Genomic DNA, 24,600 nt, shown 5'->3' with positions numbered 1-24,600 from the left:
TCACCACGCCTTTATGTGGGTCAAGATCGGTTTGTTGTATCTAAGTTTTCCACTCGATCGGCGCAAATGCACTAACGTCAAGGTACTCAGGTCAGAGACTTAAATCATCTCCATAATAATAATTAATTTAGTTCTTATAATCTTTATTCTTGTATAAATGAATAAATAAAAAATTTCACTTAATATAAGATTAATTCGATAAATATTTAAAATTAAACTTCTCCTCCTACAAGATGTGGAAAAATATTTATTTATCGTGAATTTACTCTTTAAACAGTGACCTTATAGAGAGTATATGCTTTTCAGCATTATTCAATTCTGTATATTAAATTATATAAATTGAATATTTAATTAATGTAAATTATTTATTTATTTAATTTATGAAAATTAAAATTTATTCGATTGATCTACAAAAATCTTTAAGTTGAAAAGTTTAAAGGTCTGGTATACAGGTATGAATATATCATTACATTATAATGAATACAGTGTGGCTCAAAAGTCAGTTAACCAAGTTAACTGACTTTTGTTCACCCTGTAGAATGAATTGATAAAAATTCTTAATTATAAATATGCGTTGTTTAAAGACAGGGATATGTTCTGAGAAATACGTCATTAAGCGAACATCACAATGTGCTTAGACAAACCTTTGTGGTATAGTCTACTACTCACATAGACTATATGTAATAGAATTGTAATACAATAACATTATCTATGCATGCAAATATAGTAAAGGTGTGAGAGACAGCGAATTTTTCAGTTTAATTATAATCTTATGGAACATATGTCGTATATGCGGTTCATCATTAAGTGGCACATACCTGTATAGGAATCGTTATTTAGGAGTTAAAATTCCTAGTTATTAATGTAAGTGAATAAATTATTAAATTATATTCATATATAATTATTTGCTGTAATAAAATATATGCTTAGAACAAGTAAAATAATATTTAAATTTCATTTCTATCTTCACAATGAAAAATTCCAGTTTCGAAGTATTAGTTTAGTGTCTGTCACGTGATTATCATAGACCTTTTTGATGAAACAATAAATAATATTGTCTAGTACATTATTTTAACGAGATGAAATATTTGTTTTTATCAAATGAAATAAGTTATTAATCGTTTATCATTATTTTATCTCTCTTCCGTATCAATAGGAATATATCCTTTCAGATAAAACATCGATGAGTCAGAGATGAAGATTTGCTCTAGGAATTATAATTATTATTTTGTTTTGTTATACGTTAAATTAAATCGAGTTATATAGAAAATGGATTTTACTAAAATTTTATTTTATTTACTTTAATTCTTTGTCAAAATTATAAATGTAACAATAACTCAAACGCGTAGAATAACAGGTTCGTTGCGTCGTAAGTGAGCGATTTGAATTTTTCTACAAATTTAACCGAGAGTGAACATTTATAAAGTAAAAACTAAATTCACATATTTTCTGTACTAAAATTAAGTATTCTAATTAATAATATATAATTAAAATTTTTCATCAGTTGTTGCGCTGTTCACGGTGTTGAAGGCCCGAGGGCTATGAATAACTAGAGTATTGTTTAATTCGAGGTCGTACGGTTTGAAGACAGAGGGAGTGGTCGGATGTTTTCTTTAAAAATACCCATCGTAAAATGGCACCGAGTCGACCTTGCTCTTCCCGCATCCTGTTGCCACACCCGATCCACTCATCGTACCTGATACCGATCGCATCACACCCGTCCTTCGCTGATTTCGCCTGACAAAAATAATTAAAGTTGGCTTTTTCACTGCTTTTAAAAAACCCTGGAAGTGATAACATTAGGTTCTTTCATTTACTCATCTTAAATTAATGAAAATTAACGAGTAAATCGGTGGCATTAACTAAAAATCCATCTAATTGTAAAATCCGTATTATGAATTTTAATGAGGTAATTAAATATATTTTTATATTAGTGCCAGAGTTGTTTATTCAATTACTCAAAATTCTTTTGATTGGAATTTTTAATTGTGAAATTTTGCTATTATTTTAGTTATACATTCAAAATTTAGATATATTTAATTTATTGATAGTTCTTTAAAATAATAATAAGAAGAACGACGTTGAGGACAGAAATAAAATGAACGTTTCAAATAAATTAATTTAAAACTATCCGCGTAGAGATAAAAATAAATTTAATTACCTATCAATATTCCTTATACTTTCGAATAATATAATTAACCTAGTAGAAATTGATATTGAATATAGCCTAATTTAATGAACGTCGTCACGAAATGCACACTTCACAATAAATTACAAGAAAAACTGATAAGATTACTTGCAATATTTAATCCAGATATGCAAACTTTTTGACAGATATTTCATAAGAAAAAGACTTTTTTTTTTATTCTGTTCAGTACTGTTACTATAGAGATAAACAGACGCGATGCACAACACATAAGAGATATAATATACCTGTATATAGATATTTGGCTTTCAGTTGGTAAGAAGAAGGCTTTTACAAAATAAAATAAAATAGAAAAAAAATTAAAATAAATAAGTTTTCAATATTTAAATTGAAAATTAATTGTTATACACTTCTTCGCACGTTTAAATAAGAATTAAGATTAATTAGAAAATATATATTTTATGAATTCTAATAATTTAATTTGCGACTTGAATACATTTCAGACTACTTGTTTAGGTGTTGTTTCTCCATCTTTTCGACCGACATACCTTTTGAAATAGCCAATAAAACCTCGTAGTTTTTTAATCCGTGTCTCTCGTATCCCATGATTATAACTTGGGTTACACTCCAGGTTTTGTAACCTGAAGTACGCGTATTCCAGATTGGAAAAGTGTTTTATGATCCCAATGAATAAAACGGATAAATACCTTTTTTTGTGAGTTAAGTAATTTCTAAATTCAAACTCTATAATTTGCTTTAGTAAAAAAGTTCGAGAATTTTACATCAATAAAAATAAAATTAACACTTATAATTTATGCATTTAATTAATTATTTAATTTTAATTAATTTCTTTGGAAAATTTACAAAGGACAAATGCCATCACAATAACTGCTTAAGCTTAGTGAAACAATTGCACATTTATTCTCATAAACTGAATATTTTTCGACTTATTTAGAATTAAATTCAATTGAAAAATATAAAAAAAAATTGAAAAATTTTTAATAATAAAATTATTATTTTTTATTTTAAAAAATGTAAAAAGTAAAAAGGAAAAATTGAAAAAAATCAGAAAATTGTGGTAGAGATCGATAAATCCTAACAAAACTAAAGATTATTTTTTATTCATTTAAATCGATATTTTATGATATTTTGTTGCCACTTTTTAAACTTTTTTTTTGCACTAAAGAAGAAATTTAGATCGATTTTTTCATATTTTTTACATATAATTTTATACGTAGCTAGACTGAAGTAGCTTACTTTATTCCGATTCTCTTGGAAAAAGTAAGCATCAATCCTCCGAAACATACACAGAATATATAATGCAAAAATAAAAAGATTTGAATCTCAATAAATACTCGAATATTCCTAATTTAATACGTTTCTGTAAGGAATTTAATGATTTTAAGTGCCAGTCACTGAGACTCTCGTCTCAAAAAGTCGTCACTATAGATAATTGTATACTCGATGACACATTTCGTGCGTACAAAAGGATTGAATGTTGTGTCCAAACGGAACGAAATGCATATAAATAAGAAAGAAACAAACACTCTTATATGATGTAACTTGATATGGAATTGTACTTAGTTTCAATGCCGAGTCACAGGTTTTTTTTTAAAGTTATTGATTTCGATAAAAGAAATATTTCTCGTCACTCGATATTTCAAAAAAATAAATAAATTCCGGTATAGATTTTATATACACAAGTATCCTTCTGTGTTCGCTCCAAGTTTACGTATTTCTTTTAGAATCATCTAAACAAAGTTATAAATGTTTTTCTCAATTTAAAATTAAAAAAAATTGCTTTTTTAATTTATTTATGAATAAAGTTAGTATTTTTAATTTTTAAATTTTATTTTATTGATTAAATTATAAAAATGCAAAAAGAACAATTAAAAAAAAGTTTAATTTGTAACTGCTGCCATCTAGTATGAATTTTAACAATTATTAGGAAAATTATTTTTTTATTTTGGTTTCAAAAGTTCAAATAAATATTTTATTAATTAAAAAATAATTTAAATCTATTTATAGTTTGGAAATATAAGTTTTAAAATTATTTATTAATTTATATTTAAATAAGTTGTTTAAATGCATATAATCTATAATTGTAACATCTATAATGAATCTCTTAAATTAAATATGAATTTTCTAAGGAATGAAACATTAAAATTCGATTTTAATCATTGAAAAACATTGAAAAATTTGCACAGTTTTATAATAAATATTAAATAACGCAGAAATGTTGAATGTATTTTAAAAAAATTAAATTATTCTCATTTAATTCTTCTATGGAAAGGGTGCAATATACATAAAGCTTAATACTCACTTTACCAAGCTAGAAGGCGATACACCATGTTATTTCCATAGGAGAACACATTTCAAATGTTTCATATGAGATAGAAGAATAAATATCCCTGTAATGTGGCAGTCGACACCCAAAGAAGACTGGAAAAATTAATGAATCGACTGATATATTCGTTAAGAGATCCACCCATGAATGTGAATGAGACTCATCTGCCAACAAGGATGCATTGCCAACATCTTAATGATGAGTTGCTCTCTCGTCATCCTTGATTTCATTTTTCCATTATGTTAGTTGATTAAAGCATTTTATTAATTATTTTTTACAAGAATTAATTTAACATTTTTAATGTAAATGCAGTTTTCTATTGTAGTTTATACAGTACCACACGGCATCCTTATGTTATATATATATATAGTCGCATATATCATAATTATACTGTTATACACGCAGTTTAAATAAACAATATTGATATATGATAATGTTATACACGGAAATATATATATTTAAGTACAATTTACGCGTAAAATCAGTTTTAAAATAGTAACTTCGCGTGAAATAAAACAATAAACGTAAACTAATGTAAATATTTAAATCCATATTTTAATTACTTTAAAAATGAATTATTTTTTTAAAATCTAAAACGGAATAAAATTTTAAATTTATATTTATTTTATCATTTAGAAATGAGGTCAAGATCGTCGACGAACGATCTTTCGTTGTAACCTTGGAACGTCCGACTCTTCAAGGATCATCGGCTCCTCCGCCTATCCAACCATTTAAATGAGGTCATCCGCCATGATGACCATTTAAATATAGTTTGGCATCTGCCAAGGATTACAAATTAGCTTTCCTTATTTTAATATATACATAAATATGCACACATTCCTTACTTATGTTTAAAAAATGGGGCGGTGTAGCAGCGGATTCGAAGACGTTTCCTGTTTAGAAATTGTAATAAATGTCACAGTTTAGAGATGATAACTTTAAAAATTTCATGTATAAAACGATTATTATATATATATATATTTATATTCTATAATTTAAACATGCTTTTAAATTATTTTTAAAACAGTTTATTATAAAAATAAATAGAAGAATATTCCTTAAAATAAGTTCATTACTACTATATCTAATAAACAAAATTCTATTTTAATTTCAATATATAAATTATTAAATCTATATTTATTATTAAAATTAATAAACAATTTATATTTATAACACACGATATTAATATAAAATCATATATTGGAATATAAAAGAAAAAAAAAAAAACTAGAACTTCCTTTAACTTTATTGATTGACACGCGCTGTGCCATTTTTACAACTAGGCAAACGAGGCATTTGAGTAGGATCTGTACTTTAAAAATGCACTAAATCAACTAAAGAATTAATTTTTAATACTATTTAAATCTTGTAAAGAAAGGACCCGAGTTCACCAGTTCGTTTAGATCCGGTAACGTGTAAAATCAACACTTCACACGCGAAAATTCATCAATAATTTTAACTAAAAAGACAATTTATAAAACTGTTTTTAATATAAAATCGATTATATAAAAGTTCATAATTTGAACAATAAAAAAATAAAAAAAATAAGAGAAATGATCCTTAAATTTTTATGTATTTAACATTTTCTCTTCCTCTTCAATTATGACATTTTCGGGAAGTGCACAGAATCGACAGACACTCGAAGAATTGTATGAAAATATATAAAAGAATTTTTATAGATGAACACCCTTCGCGAGGATTTCCTGTTGATTCTTATCGTCGAGTTTTTTGGAAACGCAATCGGCGGATGAGTAAGTGGGTCAATGTCGTCAACTTTTGACTCTGCGAGGTGGAGAGAACCATTGTTTTATAAATGGAAGCTACGGGCTGGCATCAAGGACTAGGTTGTTGCCAAAATTCGAATGAATCGCTTCTTTCGTGTTTTGTAAATCGTATATATAATATTTTAAAGGATTTTTTTTTAAAAAATAGCGACGGTTGGGAAATAGTTAAGTAACGTATTTTCATAATTCTTCTATGCATAATTCTAAAAAGTCAACCCGTAACTCGCGAAAGTAAAGCCATTGCTTATAAAATTAAAGTTTTATTAAAACTTGAATAGTAATTAAATATAAAAATTTATTAAATCTATAGATTACAAGATATATTAAATACTGAATCGATATCACATTAATGGAATGTTCAGGATATTAGATGAACACAGTATTTAACGCGAGAACGATAAATCGTTTCTAATATAATTCTTGGTACTGGAAGGCCCCATCGTAAGGATAATCGACGTAATGTGTCCTGGGATTGGCTCCGAGTGGTTGTTGCGGTTGTTGTTGTTGCTGTTCTTGATTATTTCTACTTCCTCTGCTCGCTTCGAAACCCTTTTGAGGAGCGGATCTGTAATTGATGATCCTCAATTTGCCGGTTGGATCTACATAGCCGTATTTGCCAACGATGGATCCGTCGGGAGCTTTGGTCTCTTCTCTGAATATTTGAGCGGGTCCGTCGTTACCAGTGTTGTAACCGAATTTGTATGCTTGGGCCCTGGGATCTTCGTAATAATCGTCGCGTCGCGGGGAAACGCGTCGTTGTCTGGGCTCTTCGTAGTATCCGTCGTCTTGTTGAGCCAAACAGACGACTGCAAACGATAAAACGATGAGCTACAAAAAATAAATTAAAGTTAAAAATGGCATCGGAATGAAGCGGGTATCGAATCAGAGATCGATACTTACAAGCTTCATCTTGTCTTTGGATCTTTCTCCAGTGTTTTTCGCGTGTTGTTCTCCTTTTATAGACTTTGTCGAAGGTAGAGGACATTCTCTGTGTTGTTATTACCTTCCGGCAGCCGGCCAGATTTGACTACGACCTTGTTAAAGTATTCGATCGGATCGAGAATAGATCGCACATCACTGGCTGCGCCTTTAATTTATCTTATTAACGCCCGTGGCTCCTTGTTTTTTCCTTCTTGGAATTTTATCAATCGAAGCAACACGTTTATTTAAATTTTCGACATGTTTTTACCGTTTTCTGCGACAAAATTTCCAAAAACCTTAAAATAATATACAAATTATAATCAGTAGAAAGTACTCCTAACACATAAAAATAATTAAAAAAAAATAATTAAAATGACAAATGGGAGGTCTGATAATAAAAATAAATTAATAAGGCTTTATGCATTCAAGCATTTTAAACAAGATTTTATCATTGTTAAACAATTTTATAGAATTGAATAATACAACCTAATTTAAAGTTGTCATATATTTGTATACTAATCGAGTGGTTTAAATTGTTAACAAACAAGAAACACGTGTCAAAGAAAGACGTAGGTTCGGATCTCTTTAGAGGTCACAATTCTTTTTTCCTGCCCGATATTCATTTTATTATTAAATAGACGTGTAATTTATATAATAATATTACAATTTTGGGTGTTTCTGCTTTATTATTCGTTTAAATTATTTAGTATTATTACAAACAAATCGACAATATCATATAAAGTTTCGTCGTATATAATACAAAAGCGAGAGTTTTATAAATATCATTTGTATTTTATTATTAGTAGAATATTATTTTATTAACATATATTAAATTGTAGTTACATTATCAGGACGAATTTTGAAGCGAAAAAAAGGAGCATAGACGTTTGCAGAGAGAGGCAAAAGAGACACTTGTCCCTCCCTGGGATGGAGTAAAAATTTCCACAAATTATAATCGTAAAAGGGATTGACACATATGACCTTACACCCTCGATCATGGTTGCTTTGATGTAGTACTGTATTTTATACTCTACTTGTAAAAAAAATTAAATAAAAATTTATTGATGTCAAGTCTCCAAGCTTTGCCTCCCCTGAAAAATTTTCTGTGAACGCCCAAGAAAAGAAATGAACCTCAATTCCTTATCTACATTTCTATTTCAGAGGAGTCGCGATCTATGTTTTGAGAAGCTAGAACGGTTAGCATTAAACTTTATAACCATTCAAGTAAGTTACAAGAGATATATTATTATTATTATTACAGTTCTTTAAATAAAACTCTGAAATAAATGTGCAATTATATGTATATTTTTTTTAACTGGGTTTATTTTTCATTATTCGTCGTTTAGAGTAGCAATATTCAACATATTTTTCAAAAAATAGGCGCATAAAATTTTATTTATAAGTTAATTTCTGCTATTCATAATGAAAATGTCATAACAAATACTTTAATATTTAAAAATAGCAAATTAAATTTGTTCAGAAAGTGAAACAAAGCTTACATTTTCATGATGAAAATAAACTTTATAATAATAACAAAGCTGCCGATTTTCTTGAATAAATTTTGGATAAATTTTGAATAAATAATTAATATGTAGGCCTATATTAAATATAGGAAAATGTCAGTAATTAATTTTTTTTTCGTTTAATTAATGACAATTTTCCGAATTTCTTAAATGAGCATCTTAAAATCAGTAAAGAAAATCGCTAGCCGAATTTATAATTTCAACACAGTCGAAACTTATGAAGCGAAACATCATTCGAAATTTTATCCTTCGACCTTTCATGCGAACAATAATAATGATCTACACTTTTCTAATACAACTTTCGTGCAATTTTCTTCAATTCATGATGTTTTCATTTTAGTTTTAGAGGCTTCTGAATCTTTAATTGCTAATAGAAATGCAAATATTCGTTTTTCTAAATTTTTGCTAATTTTAAATTACTCCTAAATAAATAATTTCGAACAGTTTCCCTTTACATAGAAATTCTACAAACGTGATCTGCTAGTCATTGCTATTTCATAATGTTCCGTTCACAATGCAACATTGTCAAATAAGCTTGATTGCTGTTGCGCAAACATCTGAATAACTTCTTCAAAATGAAGGTTTATCTAATATAAAAATTTTCAGTAATCGTTACAGTAATAAATACGAAATCGTTGTTATTTATTGCTATAATTATGAAAAATTATAAAATAAATTATTAAATTATTTTATATTTTTCAAAAAGACTGATGAATAAAATCAGAAAAATAAATTTATTTTTATAAAACTATTTAAGTATGAAACAAAGCTTCCAGGAAAGAGTTTAGATTCGATTTCTGTTCGGGACGAACTCTGCAAACTTCCGCAATTTATATTATATTTATAAGTCTTTTGTAATTATGCAATTTATTTTATATCTATGGTATATTTTATTGTTTCTTCAATTCCTTTCCAACTTCTAGAGAACTCCGCCATTATTTTCAAGAGCAATAACAGTGGAGTTTAAAAAAGAGATTGAAGGAACAAACCAGACGCCCGTTTCGATGTCAAATTTATAAAATATTTAAATAAATAAATTCATTGTTAATGGACGTAGATGGTCTACGACAAAAACATATTCCCAAAAATACAACACATGTATAGTTCAGATTAACTCGATGGCGGCCTTCTTTAATGGATTTACAGTATTTACATCGACATTTTTTTCAATGAAGGCGGAGCCTTAAGCTTAGGAATTTTATTAATTCCATGATTCCGTTATAATTTAACATAATATGGAATTAACTTAGAATATAACTTTAGAAATAAAATTATAGATGCTTGAGTATTACTCATGAATTAAATAAACGTTTTTACAAATAATATATGCCTCTTTGCAAAGGAGGAGGTGTCTCCCGAAAAACTTTTCCATGGAAAAACTGGTTTCTATTTAGGTGTTAGACACATAAAGATAATTCGAAAAGCTCCACGCGGCCAGTCCGTTAATCGGGCGCAAACTCATGACAAAGTGTTTAGCGGTTTCATCCATTCCGCTATTGGTGAATACATCTGTTACAAGAGCAAGTACGAATTGTTCAGAAAAGACCAAATAAATTATGTAAGGCTTTTCTATTTTTTCTAAATTATTCTTTTCAGCCTACCGCCCTGAGAGGTCTGGTTTCGAATTCATTAAAGATTCTGATTCTCAAAAATTTTAATGAGTGATCTGGCTGAATATGTCCTCTACAGTCAGTAAGTGGTTCGACATATTCGGGACTCAGACAGAACTCCAGCATTTGGAAGCGAGCGAATCTGTAAATTTTTATAAAGACTTTCTTAACGTCCTTAGGGCAGAGAGAATTAAAATAAACCTTCTATGCACTATAATAACTATTGATATATTTAATGTATTTGCCTCAAACAAAATTGTATATAGGAAATTCTGAATCGTACTGAAGAAAATTCAATTCCTAAGGATCTATTTTTATGAAATGTTTTAATTATATTGTATATTTTTTGGAAGGTTGACTTTATTGTTTCTAGATATTTAATAAACGTAATTATCGGATAATAAATACAATTATGTATACATTTTGTATCTATAAAATTATACATATATATTTTTTAATATATATATATATATATACATGAGTATACCGTATACTGTCCAAAAATTCTTATTCAATACAATCATCATTAAAGCCGTGCTATGCCGATAGATAAAGTAGAGAGGCAACTGCCTCCGGCAATAAATTGGAAGGTATACTAAAAAGCCGTTGTAATGTTTATAGAAATATAAATATATTGACGATAATTTTAGGCTTGCCTAAGACGCAAAAATTATTCGGAACGGTCCTAATCGTCATTATATTTTAATCATAAGGGATGAATAGAAAAAAGTTTGTTTTTTCTTTCTTTTGAGTTTTTCCGCTCTGTGGAAACTAAAAGAGCCTCTTTTTTTGTGGGTTCAGCTGAGCCCATAGTGGAAGCGATCAGGTGCTGATGGATGGACCTCCCATAAACAATTTCTAGGGTTTTTCGACCGTCTAGATTCGATCCCGAGTCTCTCAGACGGCAGGCTGATACAGACAGATAAAACAGAGAAAAGTTAGAAACAGAGAGAAGAGCCTTTCGTAAATTTGTTTGTATTGTTAAAGCAAATGCAGAAAATTACTTTCCTGGAAAATATTTTAGACAGATAAAATAATATTCCTATATTTAAACAATCTTTATATTTCACTAATTTATTTTTTCTATGATAAAAATAAATTTTTACGTATTAGATCTGAACTTAATTATCACAGAGATATTCGTGCATAAAAGATAACTTAAACTGTATGGCCATTCAGAAAATATCATATCTCGAACTTCTTTTATGGGAAAACCATGGTAAAAGATCGCAAGATAAACAAAGCAGAACTGGCTGAAATAACTAAAAAGTAAATCTGAATTGTTTAACTACGGAGTAATGAAGTTTCTCGTCAGAAACAGGAGATTTCTTTGTACGTATTTGTAACTTACATCAGGTTATAGGTCCATCAGTGACCGAACGGATAAAACCACTGAACTCTGGTAATTAGTTGGCACATGGTCGGCATGGATTTTCTGGATTTTTTGATATGTCTAACACCCAAATAAGGGCCAGTTTCCCAACCTCTTGAAAGATCATTCATGTGATGCGTTGCTTCATCTCATCAACTGAATCAAACCAAACATCAAGTTATATTTTAAATATGAAAGACAATTGTCGGCATTTGTTTATACGATAGATTTTTAAAATAATTTTCCTCATTTACAAATGTTGGATTATACAAATATCAGAATTTATGTATTCCTTATTATTCCAGTTTATTTATTTCCTTCGAAATAAATTAAACAAATTTATACAAAATTGCGTGATTAACTAGAAAATTTTTAGCTAAAGAAGGAAAAGTTTTTCAAATAATTGTGAAATTCGTTTAAAATTTATTGCAGAAATTCTGAAATAAGAGATAAATTGTGAAATTTTAAGAATTAGTCCAAAAATGTAATACAAATATATGAAGAATTAGAAATAAATGCGTGGTGTAGGAAGAAAGTCAATGTCAAGAAAATAAATTTTGTAATTAATGATTCATTCGCTGTGCTTTATAGAAGGTTCTAGTGCCATTTAGAATAATTTGCAATGTTTTTAATCTTAAATAAAATTTTGAAAAGTATTTTTGATTGACGACCGGGACAGAGCCGGCCCTACCATAGGGGAACGGCTCTACCATAGAGGCGCTAAGTCCTAGGGAGCGTCTCAGTGGTAAAGAAAATTAAAGGGTATAAGTTAGGGGCAACCAAGGGGAGCGCCATAATAGGATCTCGTTCCATCCTAAAACTTGCCTCAGACCGGCACTGGACCGGGAGGTAAAGGCATCAGTCTGGCTCTACGGATGACCCGACCTGAGGGTTGGCAGTTAGAATTAGAATTCGGGTCAGGGATCTCAGAAATTTTTTATGGGTAGTGTAGTTCCGGATAAGTTGAACCCTGCCCCTTACCAATTGGCCGCTCTATTGTGGGCTTGGTCGAACCCACGATGGCCATGGAAAAAAGACACTCTCAATGTCCACAGAGCAGAAAGAGTTTAAAAAAACTAAAAAAAAGTGTTTTGATCTTTCTTTTAAGTATTTGAACCAATGTGCCACGTGCATCTATCATAACTATATCATATTTAAACACGTGTAGACTGTAACTGATGTCTTATGAAAAATTGCACTTTTTAATTCAAATTTTGGCTGTGGTTTCAATCCCTACCCCGCAAGAACATTATTATACGTATATTTATAGTTTTTATTTTTTTTATATTATAATTTATATTTATAATTAATAATTTCTTTTCACTTTTGGCTTTTTTCCTTGTGAATGGGCACCAGGAGAGTCTTTCCCATGTCCATCATGAGCTTGCATAGACACACAATGAGGGTGGCCGGATGGTGAGGGAGAGGATCCGACGTATGCAAGACAAATTGGGTTGCTTGCCCAGATTAGACTTCGGAATGCCCAGGGCAGTGAGCTGGCCGTCTTAACTTACATTTTAATTTTCTTTTATAAACTTTAAATATCTTTTTCCGTAATGGTGCTGAACGATTCTATTTATAAAATTAAAAATTTGAAATTTTTTAAAACTTTTCACCCTGTGGGCACTGAGTGCTTTTATTTTAGTAAGCCCATTATGGGATCGCCCAATCCCACAATGGAGCGTTTGGGTGGCGAGAGAGGGCCGACATATCCAGCCAGATTATACCCCGAAAAATTCCTGGGGTTTTTCCACCTGTCCAAATTCAATCCCCAAAGCCGTAAATCCTACCATTTTAACCGCAGAATTACCGTATCGGCCATCCTGCCGTCAAAACACTTGAACTAAATATTAGATTGTTTTCTTAACAGAAACAATTTATTTATATGAAAAAATATCAAAATTAAAATCCAGTGTATATACACTTAAACAATGAATTTTAATTTGTAATAAATAATATATAAAAATAATCAAGTAAATGTTTATTACGCGTTATTTTTGTAAGTACGCAATTATTTTTCACCAATTATTTAAATTTAATATTGAAGAAAATACTTTAAAAAAATATAGTAAGTAGGAAAAAATTCCGTAACATTATGCCGCTTTATTAAATTTTACATTTACAAAAATTTATAAAATGATGTATAAGAATTATATCCAAAAGATAATTTTGCTTTGAGATGGCAACATGTAGCGTCAGACCAAAAGTAAAAAATAAAAAAAAAATGTTTTTTTTTCTTAATTTAATTTTATTTTTAACATTTAAAAATATTTAAAAGTATTTAACGCAATAAAAAATATTTTATAAATTTCATTCCCCTCCGCAATTCGATTCTAACGCTATTAAATAATTCGGAAAATTTTGGCGAAAAACGTAATCGCCAGTAGAGGTGGCAACTCGGCATCGACGCAGCACCGAATACAAAACAGAATGCACGACCAGTCAGCGGAAGATGCCGCCTGTGCGATAATGTCATGGGTGGAACGAGCCGATAGTTTTTAACATGGTGGCAAGTGGCAGTTGGCCCGTTAAGGATGACATAAAAGTCGATTCGCCATGGCCGAATTGGATAAAAGTCTGACATCTATGGACTGGTTACCGCGTTTAAATGTCCGAGGTGGTATTAATGGTGGATCGGGGGACGGCAATTTGGACTGCTGTGCTGCAAGCAACGACTGCAATCCGAAAGAGAGTAAACCACCTTATAGTTATGCCTCTTTGATATCTTTTGCTATCAACAGTTCTCCTACAAAGAAAATGACTTTGAGCGAAATATATAACTGGATATCAACCAATTTCTCTTATTATAGAAATGCTGGAAATGGTTGGAAGGTAAGTCACTTCGCTTTAAAAACCTATTGCGCCTATTGAAATTCTCTTTACCATTATATTAATCATTTATTTTAATATTATATTGAATAATTATGCTTAATTTCTCATACTGTAAGATGATCAATTGGTTAAAAAAAAAAAACTTTCTAAAAAAAAAAATTGGTTCCATGTTTCACACTGATTTTGACTAATTTCATATTCAATGTTTTGATTATTATTTATAACAATCAGCTGTAAAAGAGATAAAAGATATCTTAATTTAGTCTGTTTCACTTTATCAACAAGAATAAAAGTAAAATAAAATTACTTTTATGAAGGGAATTTTACATTACCGAGTGGTTTTAATGTTTGTAAACAATAAAAGTTGAATTAAGCCATTTATATAAAGATTGCTTATTTTAAATGTTTTCAGTGATTTATAAATTCTTCATTTTAAAATTAATTGAAAGAAATAATGTGATTGATAGTGCATGATTATTTTATAAATTTAAACCGATTAATTGATGAGATATCAGCTGTTCGAGTTGATTTACCGTCGTGTGTCTTTATTATTGTTTAATTTAATTTTGACTTAATGTAAATTTAAATATTTCAAAGTAGAGTTAAGTATGAAACAAATGTGTAGGTTTCAATGTTGATTTAATACTGTCTTGCAATTCTAAAGTAAATGACATACTATAAATGCAAGAATTAGAATGTGTAGGAAGCGATGGCCATACTGTATAGTTTGAAGTCTTTACTTGACTATTTTAAATCGGGAATATAGTGAGTAGAAATAGGTCGTTTATTAATTTACTAAAAAGAATTTATTTTTTAATTATTGAAAAAAGGAATTTTATAAAAGAAATTTGTTTAAGAAACAATAAATAACATACAGTATTTTAAAAGTGAAATTAGCATAAAGCTATTTATTTTGAATTACAAAACTTGTTATGTTGACACAAAATGCATAAAAATAAATTCTTTGTCATTGATAATACAGTAAATATCTGTTTTCTTAAACAATTTAGAATCCATATAGTGTTGTAAATGGCATTATGTTCAATAATCATCAATAAAAGTCATAAAAAAATTCTATTTGTGCAGAACTTATTATAATTGATGTATTGATATTCAGAATTTTGTTGTTGTACATTTTACAAACACAAAATTAATCACTTAACAATATATTAAATCATTATAGTGTTGTAAATGGCATTATGTTCAATAATCATCAATAAAAGTCATAAAAAAATTCTATTTGTGCAAAACTTATTATAATTGATGTACACACACTCAGCAATAGTATATAAATCAAAAAACAAAACACCTTAATTTGCTGAGAAAAAATTTAATGTAAAACTAACGTTTTCAGCCAAATCAGTTGGCCATCGTCAGGCTAAGAACATACGAATATAAATAAAATAGAACAAAAATTTAAATACAAATAAAATAAAATAACGAGCGAAATATATATATAAATGTATACAGACNACAGAATATTCAAGCTTTGTTGTTTATATATATATAACCATGTCATTAAATATCATTATGTGATCATATTTTGTGTAACTATTAATAACTAATATAAAATAATTTGTTTTAAAAGGTAGGCAGATAGATTAAATAAATTATCAAATTTAATTAAAACTAAGTTGTTTTTAATCTAAGTATATAGGACATCAAAAGTCTCTAAAGCTACACTCAAAAAATTTGTTTTTAATTAAAGATTAGATTATATAGGAAAATTCATATTTTTATTTTAATTCAGGAAAAATGTAAAAATTACAAAATTTTTATTTTAGCTTTTAGTAGCATTTAGCTTCCTAATTTTTCCCTATTTTATTGAATTAAGATATTTTAGCTTTATTTGATATATCATTTATCCTAATTTGCTATAGATAGATTAATTTATTTCAGGTTTGATTACTCTTTCCTATCACAGGCTTCTCATCAGTTATTGTTAGTTAAAAGTTTAAGTAACAATAACTTTTAAAGGGATAAGTTACTCTTGACAAAGCAATTTATATGATGTGGAGTGAAAAAACAAAATGCATTGCTCAAAACTTACTATTATTTTGTTATTTTAACAAACAAATGTTTCGTAATAAGTAACAACTACCAGTACTTTTCAAACACATTAAATACAGTATATAACATTTGTAAATACATGCTACATAATTAATGATATTTTCTGTTGTATTTTTTCTTTTTACATTGTCATTCCCTATTTAAAATATTACCAAAACAAAACACTTTAATTTAAGAAATTTAATTATTTGTCTAAATACACTTTCAAAATGTTAATATAAAAATCAGAAATGTGACCATTGTAGCATTTCGTGTACAATGTCTGGCTATAATTTTTTCTAATTTTCTCAAGTACAAGTATTAATACTTCATATCTCAATATATATTGTATCAATTTCATCAGAATGATGATAAATAATAATGCATTTTGAATATTCTGTTTTATCTATTTAATTTTAAAAAATCTGGACTACTTATTGGGCTATATTAAGGCTAATTCATATTTAGATACAAAGCAATTTGGCTAGAGGTAGGTGGTTAAGCAGTGCTCTCATAATGAATTTAATAATTATAAATAAATAAATTTTAATTGAATATTCTGAAAAGAAAGAATCTACCTGGAGTGAGACTCAAACTTGTACCTCCTGCTTACCATGAAGATACATTTCAGTTATACTACCTAGTCCTCCATTTTTTCCTCCAGAGCTATTTATTAATTAATTTATATATATAACCATGTTAGTTACTCACAGAACTTACTGGGTGTGAGTTTAGCATCCACAGCTCTCCATGGCTCTCAGCCAACCTAAATCTGTTATATGTATGCTATTAGATTTTAAATATTTTTTAAAATTTTATTATAAAGTTGAAGTTTATTAAAAATAAACTTAACTTCCGTAAACCCAACCCAAAATAATTGGCATTTATAAAAACATAGTTATCTATTAATTTATTTAATAGAAAACTAATGATTAACAGTTTATATATTTACACGTACGTACATTTCTGTAACATGTGGAAAACTTTTCCATTAACAATTTCATTTCCTAATCTCTCTGAATAGTTAATTTCTCAACTATTTTCCAGCCCTTATCATTATTTATTCTGAAATAGTAATTTTCTTTCAACTAATATTGCATCTAATTTATTTATGAAGTATTTTTTAAGTGAACAGGAATGTTTACAGATGCAAATTGTATTTACATTGTAAGATCTAGTTAATCATGTACTTATTTTTGAAATATCTTTTATAAGTATTTTATTCCCTACTTCATAATGTCACTATTTTCCAGAGGAAATGATATCAGATCTCTGATATCTTTTTTAATTTTTATTTTTAGAGATCCGGTATCATTCCTAAAGAAATTGAAAGGATATTTAAGTTTTCCTTGGAGAAATTTTATTTATAATGCCATAACTAAGTTTTTAGATGTACAGTACAGTACAGTACATTTGGAGAATCATAACAATTTAAATGTTCTTTATTGAAATTAATTGGCCTATCTAAGTTTGTGCATTTTTTGGTTCTTTGCATTTTGATTATCTTTAATACCAGGGTCATTCTAAAAGAAAAGAATGTTTTGATCTGACAAGCTGCACAGTTCTCTCACCACCCCCCACTGCCATGTCATGGACCTTTCCATTTTTTCTCACCAGTCTGATGTTAACAGCAAACCACAATGATTGTTTACTGTTTACAGTGTGACTTTGAAATCTGTGACAAAATTAATGATCCCGCCAAGTGAGAGGTTTGTAGTGTAATACGCTTTTAGAATGCGAAAAAAGTCTGCCATATTGAAATTTACAGACAGATAACCGAGTTTATGGTAATGTGATGAATGAAGCTTCAGTTTGAAACAAATGGTGGGGATTGTTGTCCAGAGGCATTGTGCTTCTTCAGGATAACGCATGTCTGCATGCTGCTGCGTTGACGAAGAACTTGCTTCAGCAGTTTAAGTGGGAAGTTTTTGAACATCCTCCTTATACCCGGACTTGGCTCCAAGTGATTACCATCTTTTCCCAAAATTGAAGGAATTTTTTTGGCTGGGAATCACTGGAAGTGACAACAAACTGAAAGAGGCTGTTAATGACTGGTTCAAGAACTTGGCGGTAACTGAGTGTGCAGAAGGCATAGAAAAGCTGGTGATACGCTATGATAAATGTTTAAATTTGTGTGGCGACTATGTAGAAAAATAGCTAAGATATCATATTTGTTGTAAAATAAGTTTTGTTTCATTATCTTAATTTATAAATATTCCAGCCAATCAGAGAATAGTAAAATCATGAGAAGAATTCTGGTAACAGGTGGCTGTAATTTCCTCTATCAATTTTAAACCAATCAGTCTGTGTATTGACTAATAGGAACACTTTTAAGGAATCCACTAGTTGAGTTTGAAATGGAAGCAGAGAGTAAAAACTACACAGGTATTGTGAGGACAATTTTGGAATTTTACAGATTCCACTTTCTCAACAATTGTGAACAGGCTGTTTTCTTGTGGCTATTAAATTAAATGTCTAAAGATTAAATGAAACCAATGAAATTCCTATATTAAAGGTTCTACTACACTTTTACAAGTGTTTTTTCTTTTTTTTTTTTTTTAGACCCATTAGATTCATTTCTAGAATTAAACAGGAAGTAGTAGAATTATTGATATAATCCATACAAACTTAAAATTTGTGATTTGAAAATTGTATTTATAAGAGTAAATTTTTGAATTATTGTTTAGTCACATCAGAAATTTAAATATTTCCTGTGCAGTAAACTAAGCCCAAATTATAACTTAATCAAAGGATAACACCAGAATTATTGGGCTATAACTTAGTTAAGTAAATATATAAAGTAATTTGCATTAAAGGAAGCCTATTAATTTTTATTAAATAAATTAATTTTAGAATATTCTGGAAGAAAAAATTTATTTGGAGCAGGACTTGAATCCACAGCTCCTGCTTATTGTACAGATGCATTGTAAATTATGCTACCTAGATATCTTTCTCATCTTAATTTCCAGACCAATTAATTTAGATGATATAACCATACTGGTCATGGAGGGATGTGAATACATTTGACACACCAAGTGACCAACTGGAGACAACTGACACAATTAATTTAAAAGATATTGTGATATAATCATATGGTTATATCTCAATATCTGGTCTGGAAATAATCATATGATCTGGAAGCAAAGATCAGATGTAGATCTGGCTAGTATAAATGGCAATGCATTGCACAGTAAGTAGGAATTGCAGGTTCGTATCTTGTTCTGGATTGATCTTTTCTTCTAGAATATTCTAAATTAAATTAAGATGATAACTTAATAATTAGTTTTTAGTCCAAATTATTTTATATCTATTTTAACAGCCCAAGTTATGGTTTGATGAATTTGGCATTATCATTTGATTAAAATATTTCTATCCTTGTAAGTATATTAATATTTTTAGAAACTTTACTATTCAGTTTTAGAAATAAAAATAAACTTAGGAAATTCAAAATGTAAAATATCTATTTATTCTTATTATTATTTTATTTTAGTATTAAAATTTTATAACAAATTTAAATATTTAATATATTATGCCGTTTATAAGATTTGATTGTCAGAAAATTACATTGGCAAAATAATCTCCTTTAGTTACTTTTGTAAATTTTTAGTATTTGTTTTTTAATGGTCAAATACTTTTGTAATAATTCTTGTTTGTTAGTTTTATTTAATTTTAAAATAAAAAATCTATTTTGTAATGTTATTAATGTGCCATAATATTCAGTCGTAATTTTTTTAATCAACAATAATTTTATTATGCATCCAGTAATTGGGCTGCAATTTGAAAAAAAAAAAAAGTAAACCTATAAATTTCCCCTGTCATCTATCTGTCTTTCCTTAATCACGAGAACGGTGTTAGATAAATGAAATTCAAGACCAGATATGGAAAGCTTAGTGACAGGAGGCCAAAATTAACTATATATGAAGTTCTGATGCAAACCAGAAGTCATGTTACTTCAATTAATAAATTTTCCCTTGAAAGGAATTACATAGATGATCAGCACAACTGTTGCTAATGGAAAAGTATGATATACAGGGCAAGACACCACAGTACTAATTTGAGGTGGAGAGCATATATTTTAAATTAAATAAATTTAAAATTTCAACTCGGCATTATGACGACGTTAAATAAATAATTGCTCATATGATAAATGACTTTTGTCTGTAAATTGTACTATAATTGATTTTACATATTACAGAATACAAGTGGTATAGCCTAGATTTTGAGAATATGAGTTCTGTCAAGTAGATTCAATACCAAAGGACAGAGGTACCAAGGTACTCCCTGCCCTCTGTTGTTTTTTGGAGAATGTTAATTAAAATTACCTTAGTTACCTAACTTTTTACATCATTTTTTTTTCTTCTTTCTTTTCTTTGACTTTCTAAAATTGTTAAATGAAAGATGGAAAATAATAATTGATAAACTGATTATAAATTATACAAATTATAGTATGTTTTAGATTAGTAAGATTCTGAAAGGAGGAATAGAGATAGTATAAAATCATTTTATTTTCATTAGAAATTATTGAAGTTGTAGTTATTTTGAATTTATGTTTTAATTTATCTTAAGTCTGTGCACCACACTTTTTAACATGTGTTTTTTTATAAATATCAGTTTAAATTTGTCTTTTTTTTTTTTTTTTTCTGTTATAGCAAAAGTCTGATAACTGTCTCCCCAGTTTAAGAAGAAAAACCTGATAAATAAACACAAATACAAAAAAATTCCAAAGCTACAATAAACAGAATAAAATGTACAACACATAAAATTACAATAAAAAATTTACAAATTTAAAAAAAAAATATTCTGAGATAATGTTTAAGAGTAAAAATATATTAAATAGAAAATACATTTTCTGTTTAATATATTTTTACTTTCACATAACTTCAATGGCAGGAAGTTATGTGATATTTCTTCACGTTTACATTCAGAACACTGAGCAGAACTCACATTGTGTCAACACTGGCCTTTGTCCATTGCAACACTTTATTTTAATTAGATAGCCAGATTCCCCCAGTCTATGTTAATTCTGAGTCGGCTGTTAGTTGCCTGCTGAAACAGTTGCATCTATTGTCAGGACAGATGCACTGCTTATCTGAGGCATCCTGATGCTGGTCTGAGCTCAACCTAATGCCCCGAAGGGAGACAGTCTTCTCATCCAGTCCCGGTTCAGTGTCACACCTGCTTTAGACCCCAGTCCGACAGGCTCAGTCCTCAGAGCCAATTCTTGTCCCAAAGTTATGTGATATGTGTTATACAGGTATACCTTGCCTTACATTGGTAATTGGTTCCAGGAGAAATGACTTCAGTTGAAAAACGACATAAGTCGAATTTACTTGTCACTAGGCTAAACCACAAATAACCATTCCCAGTTCTGTATTTTATTTATAAATGCATTTTTAATAATATATTGTTAATAAGAATCTATTTTAAGCTTACAAACAAATAAATTTTAATTTTTAATATAGTACAGAAAAAGTAATCAAAATTTACGAATTCATGTACATACAGTACATACTTGTAAATGTACATGTTTACAATTTGGTGGTGTTTACAGTACATCGCGGACTCTTTATTTGTGAATGTGGTTTGCTCTAAGACATTATAAAATAAGATGATTTTGTAAGGTTAAATAACAAATACAGTTATTAAAATTATCTTGCGACAGTAGAAAATAAACTAATTTATATTAAATTTACCAATATTGGGTGGTGCTGATAATGACGCCAAACGGTAGCTATTGGAGTAACCGTGGAAAACACCAATATTGAGCACTTAAAGACCGTTAAATAAGACGACAACACAGAAACACAGATGTTTTCATGTTTTGCACTCTAGGATTTACGATGATTATATTAACATTTGCTGTAAATATGATTGGAAACTGTTTTACCATTAAAAGAATAAAATAGAATGATGAAGTAAAAAACAAGTGCACTGTTAAAACAATAAGATTATAAACTTATTTACAGTAAAATCGTAACGCAATGAGACGATTCACAGAAATAATTGGTGTTTTAATGGTAAAACAGTTTCCAATGTCATGGCTTTAAATGTTATGGTTTTAACAGTGTACTTTTTTATGTATATTGTTTGCCTCTCATTGCTATTACTACTTTATGTATCGTACCTTCATAGCTGCTCAGACACCTGTAAATTAATAATTATCATCTGTATGTTATCAGTCGGTACCATTTCTGTGCTTCTCATAACCATTTACATCACAAAGAGTTGAAAAAGGACTCGAAGTCCAAAATGCATACTCTAGGAAATAAAAATGTGATTTTCTAGAGATTTCCTGTTTCTAATTGATGGTGTAATAAGTCTAGTGGAAAAGAAAAGCCATCATAGAGCTCATAAAATTGAATTGATTATACTCTACCTACTCCAATGTCTCAAACACATAAGAAATGCTATAGCATTTTACTGGCTGCTTAGCTTCATCCAAGGAAATGAAATGTTGACAAACAAGCAGTGGGAAACAGGCAAGAACATGTTAACAATACAGGATCTGTATAGCCAGTGGTGATATTCAGCGGGTTCGCACAGGTTCGGCCGAACCCGTTGTTAACATTTTCAAAGTTTTCCGAACCTTGTTAAACACACATAACATTTCTCAGTGGTTTTGTTTCTTTTAAAAAATATATTAAAATATACATATTATACTCTGTAACACTACTAAACTAGAGCCTTATACCCCGTTCGCCTTGGTGCGACCTCCCTCAATCGTTTCAATCTCGACTGACTCAAGAGAGTTCTTAAAACTAGATCCCACAATCCCACGAGCGTGAGAAAATACAAGATGGCTATGGAACACGTGTCGGGCTATCACAGCGAAATAAAAAAGATATTGTATTTCGAGAGACAATGACATCTGTCTCTTATTAGATATATCATAAGAAAAAGTATTGTATTTATTTCTAACCAAAACTTCTATTTTGTTTGTTGGTGTTCGTGACTTACCGTGTAGTTATGTCAGTTTTATCATCGCCTGTAATATATATCTTTTTTATTTATATGGATGTCTTAAGGTCAGTTTTTGTGCTAATGTTGCTAATGTACCATTTGATCGAAAAAAAATTGTTAAGGAAAAATTTTCTGTTAGCGAACCCTTTGTTAAATATTTTGAATATCACCACTGTGTATAGCTGAATAAACAAGTACATACACAGCAAATGGCAAGATGAATGAGACAAACAGCTTAATAATTAACTACACTATAAAGCCAAACTTAACAAAATGGATTATTAGCCAACAGAAAAATCAGAAGGAAGAGATTTAACTTACTCAATAATTGAGAACTGGTCATACACAACTCTTACACAGCTATCTGATAACAAAGGCTATCCAACTAACGTGCCCAAATTGTCATACCCTGCTTATGATCTGAAACCTGACCTCAATACAAAACAGTCCAAGATTATCTCCAACAACAAAGCTACAGATGATATAGACAACAGACAAATCCATCTTATTACAGCATATCTCCAAGCAATAAGCAAATAGTTAGAGCTGTAACATGACACATACAAAGAAAGATTTATGGATGATAAAAAACAAAAGGGTCTTTATAAATACTGAACACATGTATTCAATATTCAGGCCTAATATGTTCCTAAAGCTGAACTATTTGGCCAAATAATCTCATTTTAGTTGGAAAAGAGAAAGGAAGAAAAAAGGAAACACAAATTAGAATGAAAAGTCCATTTATTAATAACACAGATATTTAAAAATATTGTTTGTTTATTCCTTTCTGAAACATAGATTTATTAAATGATCCTGAACATAAGGTATGCAATTTTTTTGGTCATCACAATATTTCCAACTCTGTTGAACATACTGTATGTTCACTGAATACACTAATTGGTGAGGCTGTCAAGAAAACAATGGGCCTCAATGGCAAAATTTAATTTTTTACTTCTTATCACATAATTATATACATTTTTATTTTTAAGAAATATTATTTTTATTATTGAATAGACGACTCTCTATATTACTATAAAGCAGTGATTCCTAAAATGG

The 24,600-nt window shown here is 29.0% G+C and overlaps 2 protein-coding genes across 4 annotated transcripts in view; one reads left to right on the top strand and one right to left on the bottom strand.

Annotated features, from left to right (window-relative positions):
- Positions 1–6,590: 6,590 nt before the first annotated feature.
- On the bottom strand, positions 6,591–7,325 carry LOC111618391. The gene is made up of 2 exons (XM_023359905.1): positions 7,178–7,325; positions 6,591–7,105 (listed from the first exon to the last, which is right to left on the bottom strand). Exons 1-2 carry the CDS (start codon positions 7,184–7,186, stop codon positions 6,686–6,688), a joined length of 429 nt encoding a protein of 142 aa, XP_023215673.1. The 5' UTR covers positions 7,187–7,325; the 3' UTR covers positions 6,591–6,685.
- A 6,761-nt stretch (positions 7,326–14,086) lies between these two features.
- Positions 14,087–24,600, top strand: part of LOC111618427 (forkhead box protein J3-like) — a 96,508-nt gene continuing 85,994 nt past the window's right edge. For all 3 annotated transcript variants that reach the window (XM_023359967.1, XM_023359969.1, XM_023359966.1), the window contains exon 1: positions 14,087–14,535. In XM_023359967.1, the coding sequence (XP_023215735.1) occupies positions 14,260–14,535 (276 nt within the window). In that variant the 5' untranslated portion in view covers positions 14,087–14,259. The remainder of the gene's footprint in view (positions 14,536–24,600) is intronic.

This window comes from Centruroides sculpturatus, unplaced genomic scaffold, assembly GCF_000671375.1.
Source record: "Centruroides sculpturatus isolate CEXI.00-Female unplaced genomic scaffold, Cexi_2.0 scaffold10, whole genome shotgun sequence".
Taxonomy (NCBI): domain Eukaryota; kingdom Metazoa; phylum Arthropoda; class Arachnida; order Scorpiones; family Buthidae; genus Centruroides; species Centruroides sculpturatus.
This window is presented reverse-complemented; position numbering and strand designations above follow the sequence as displayed.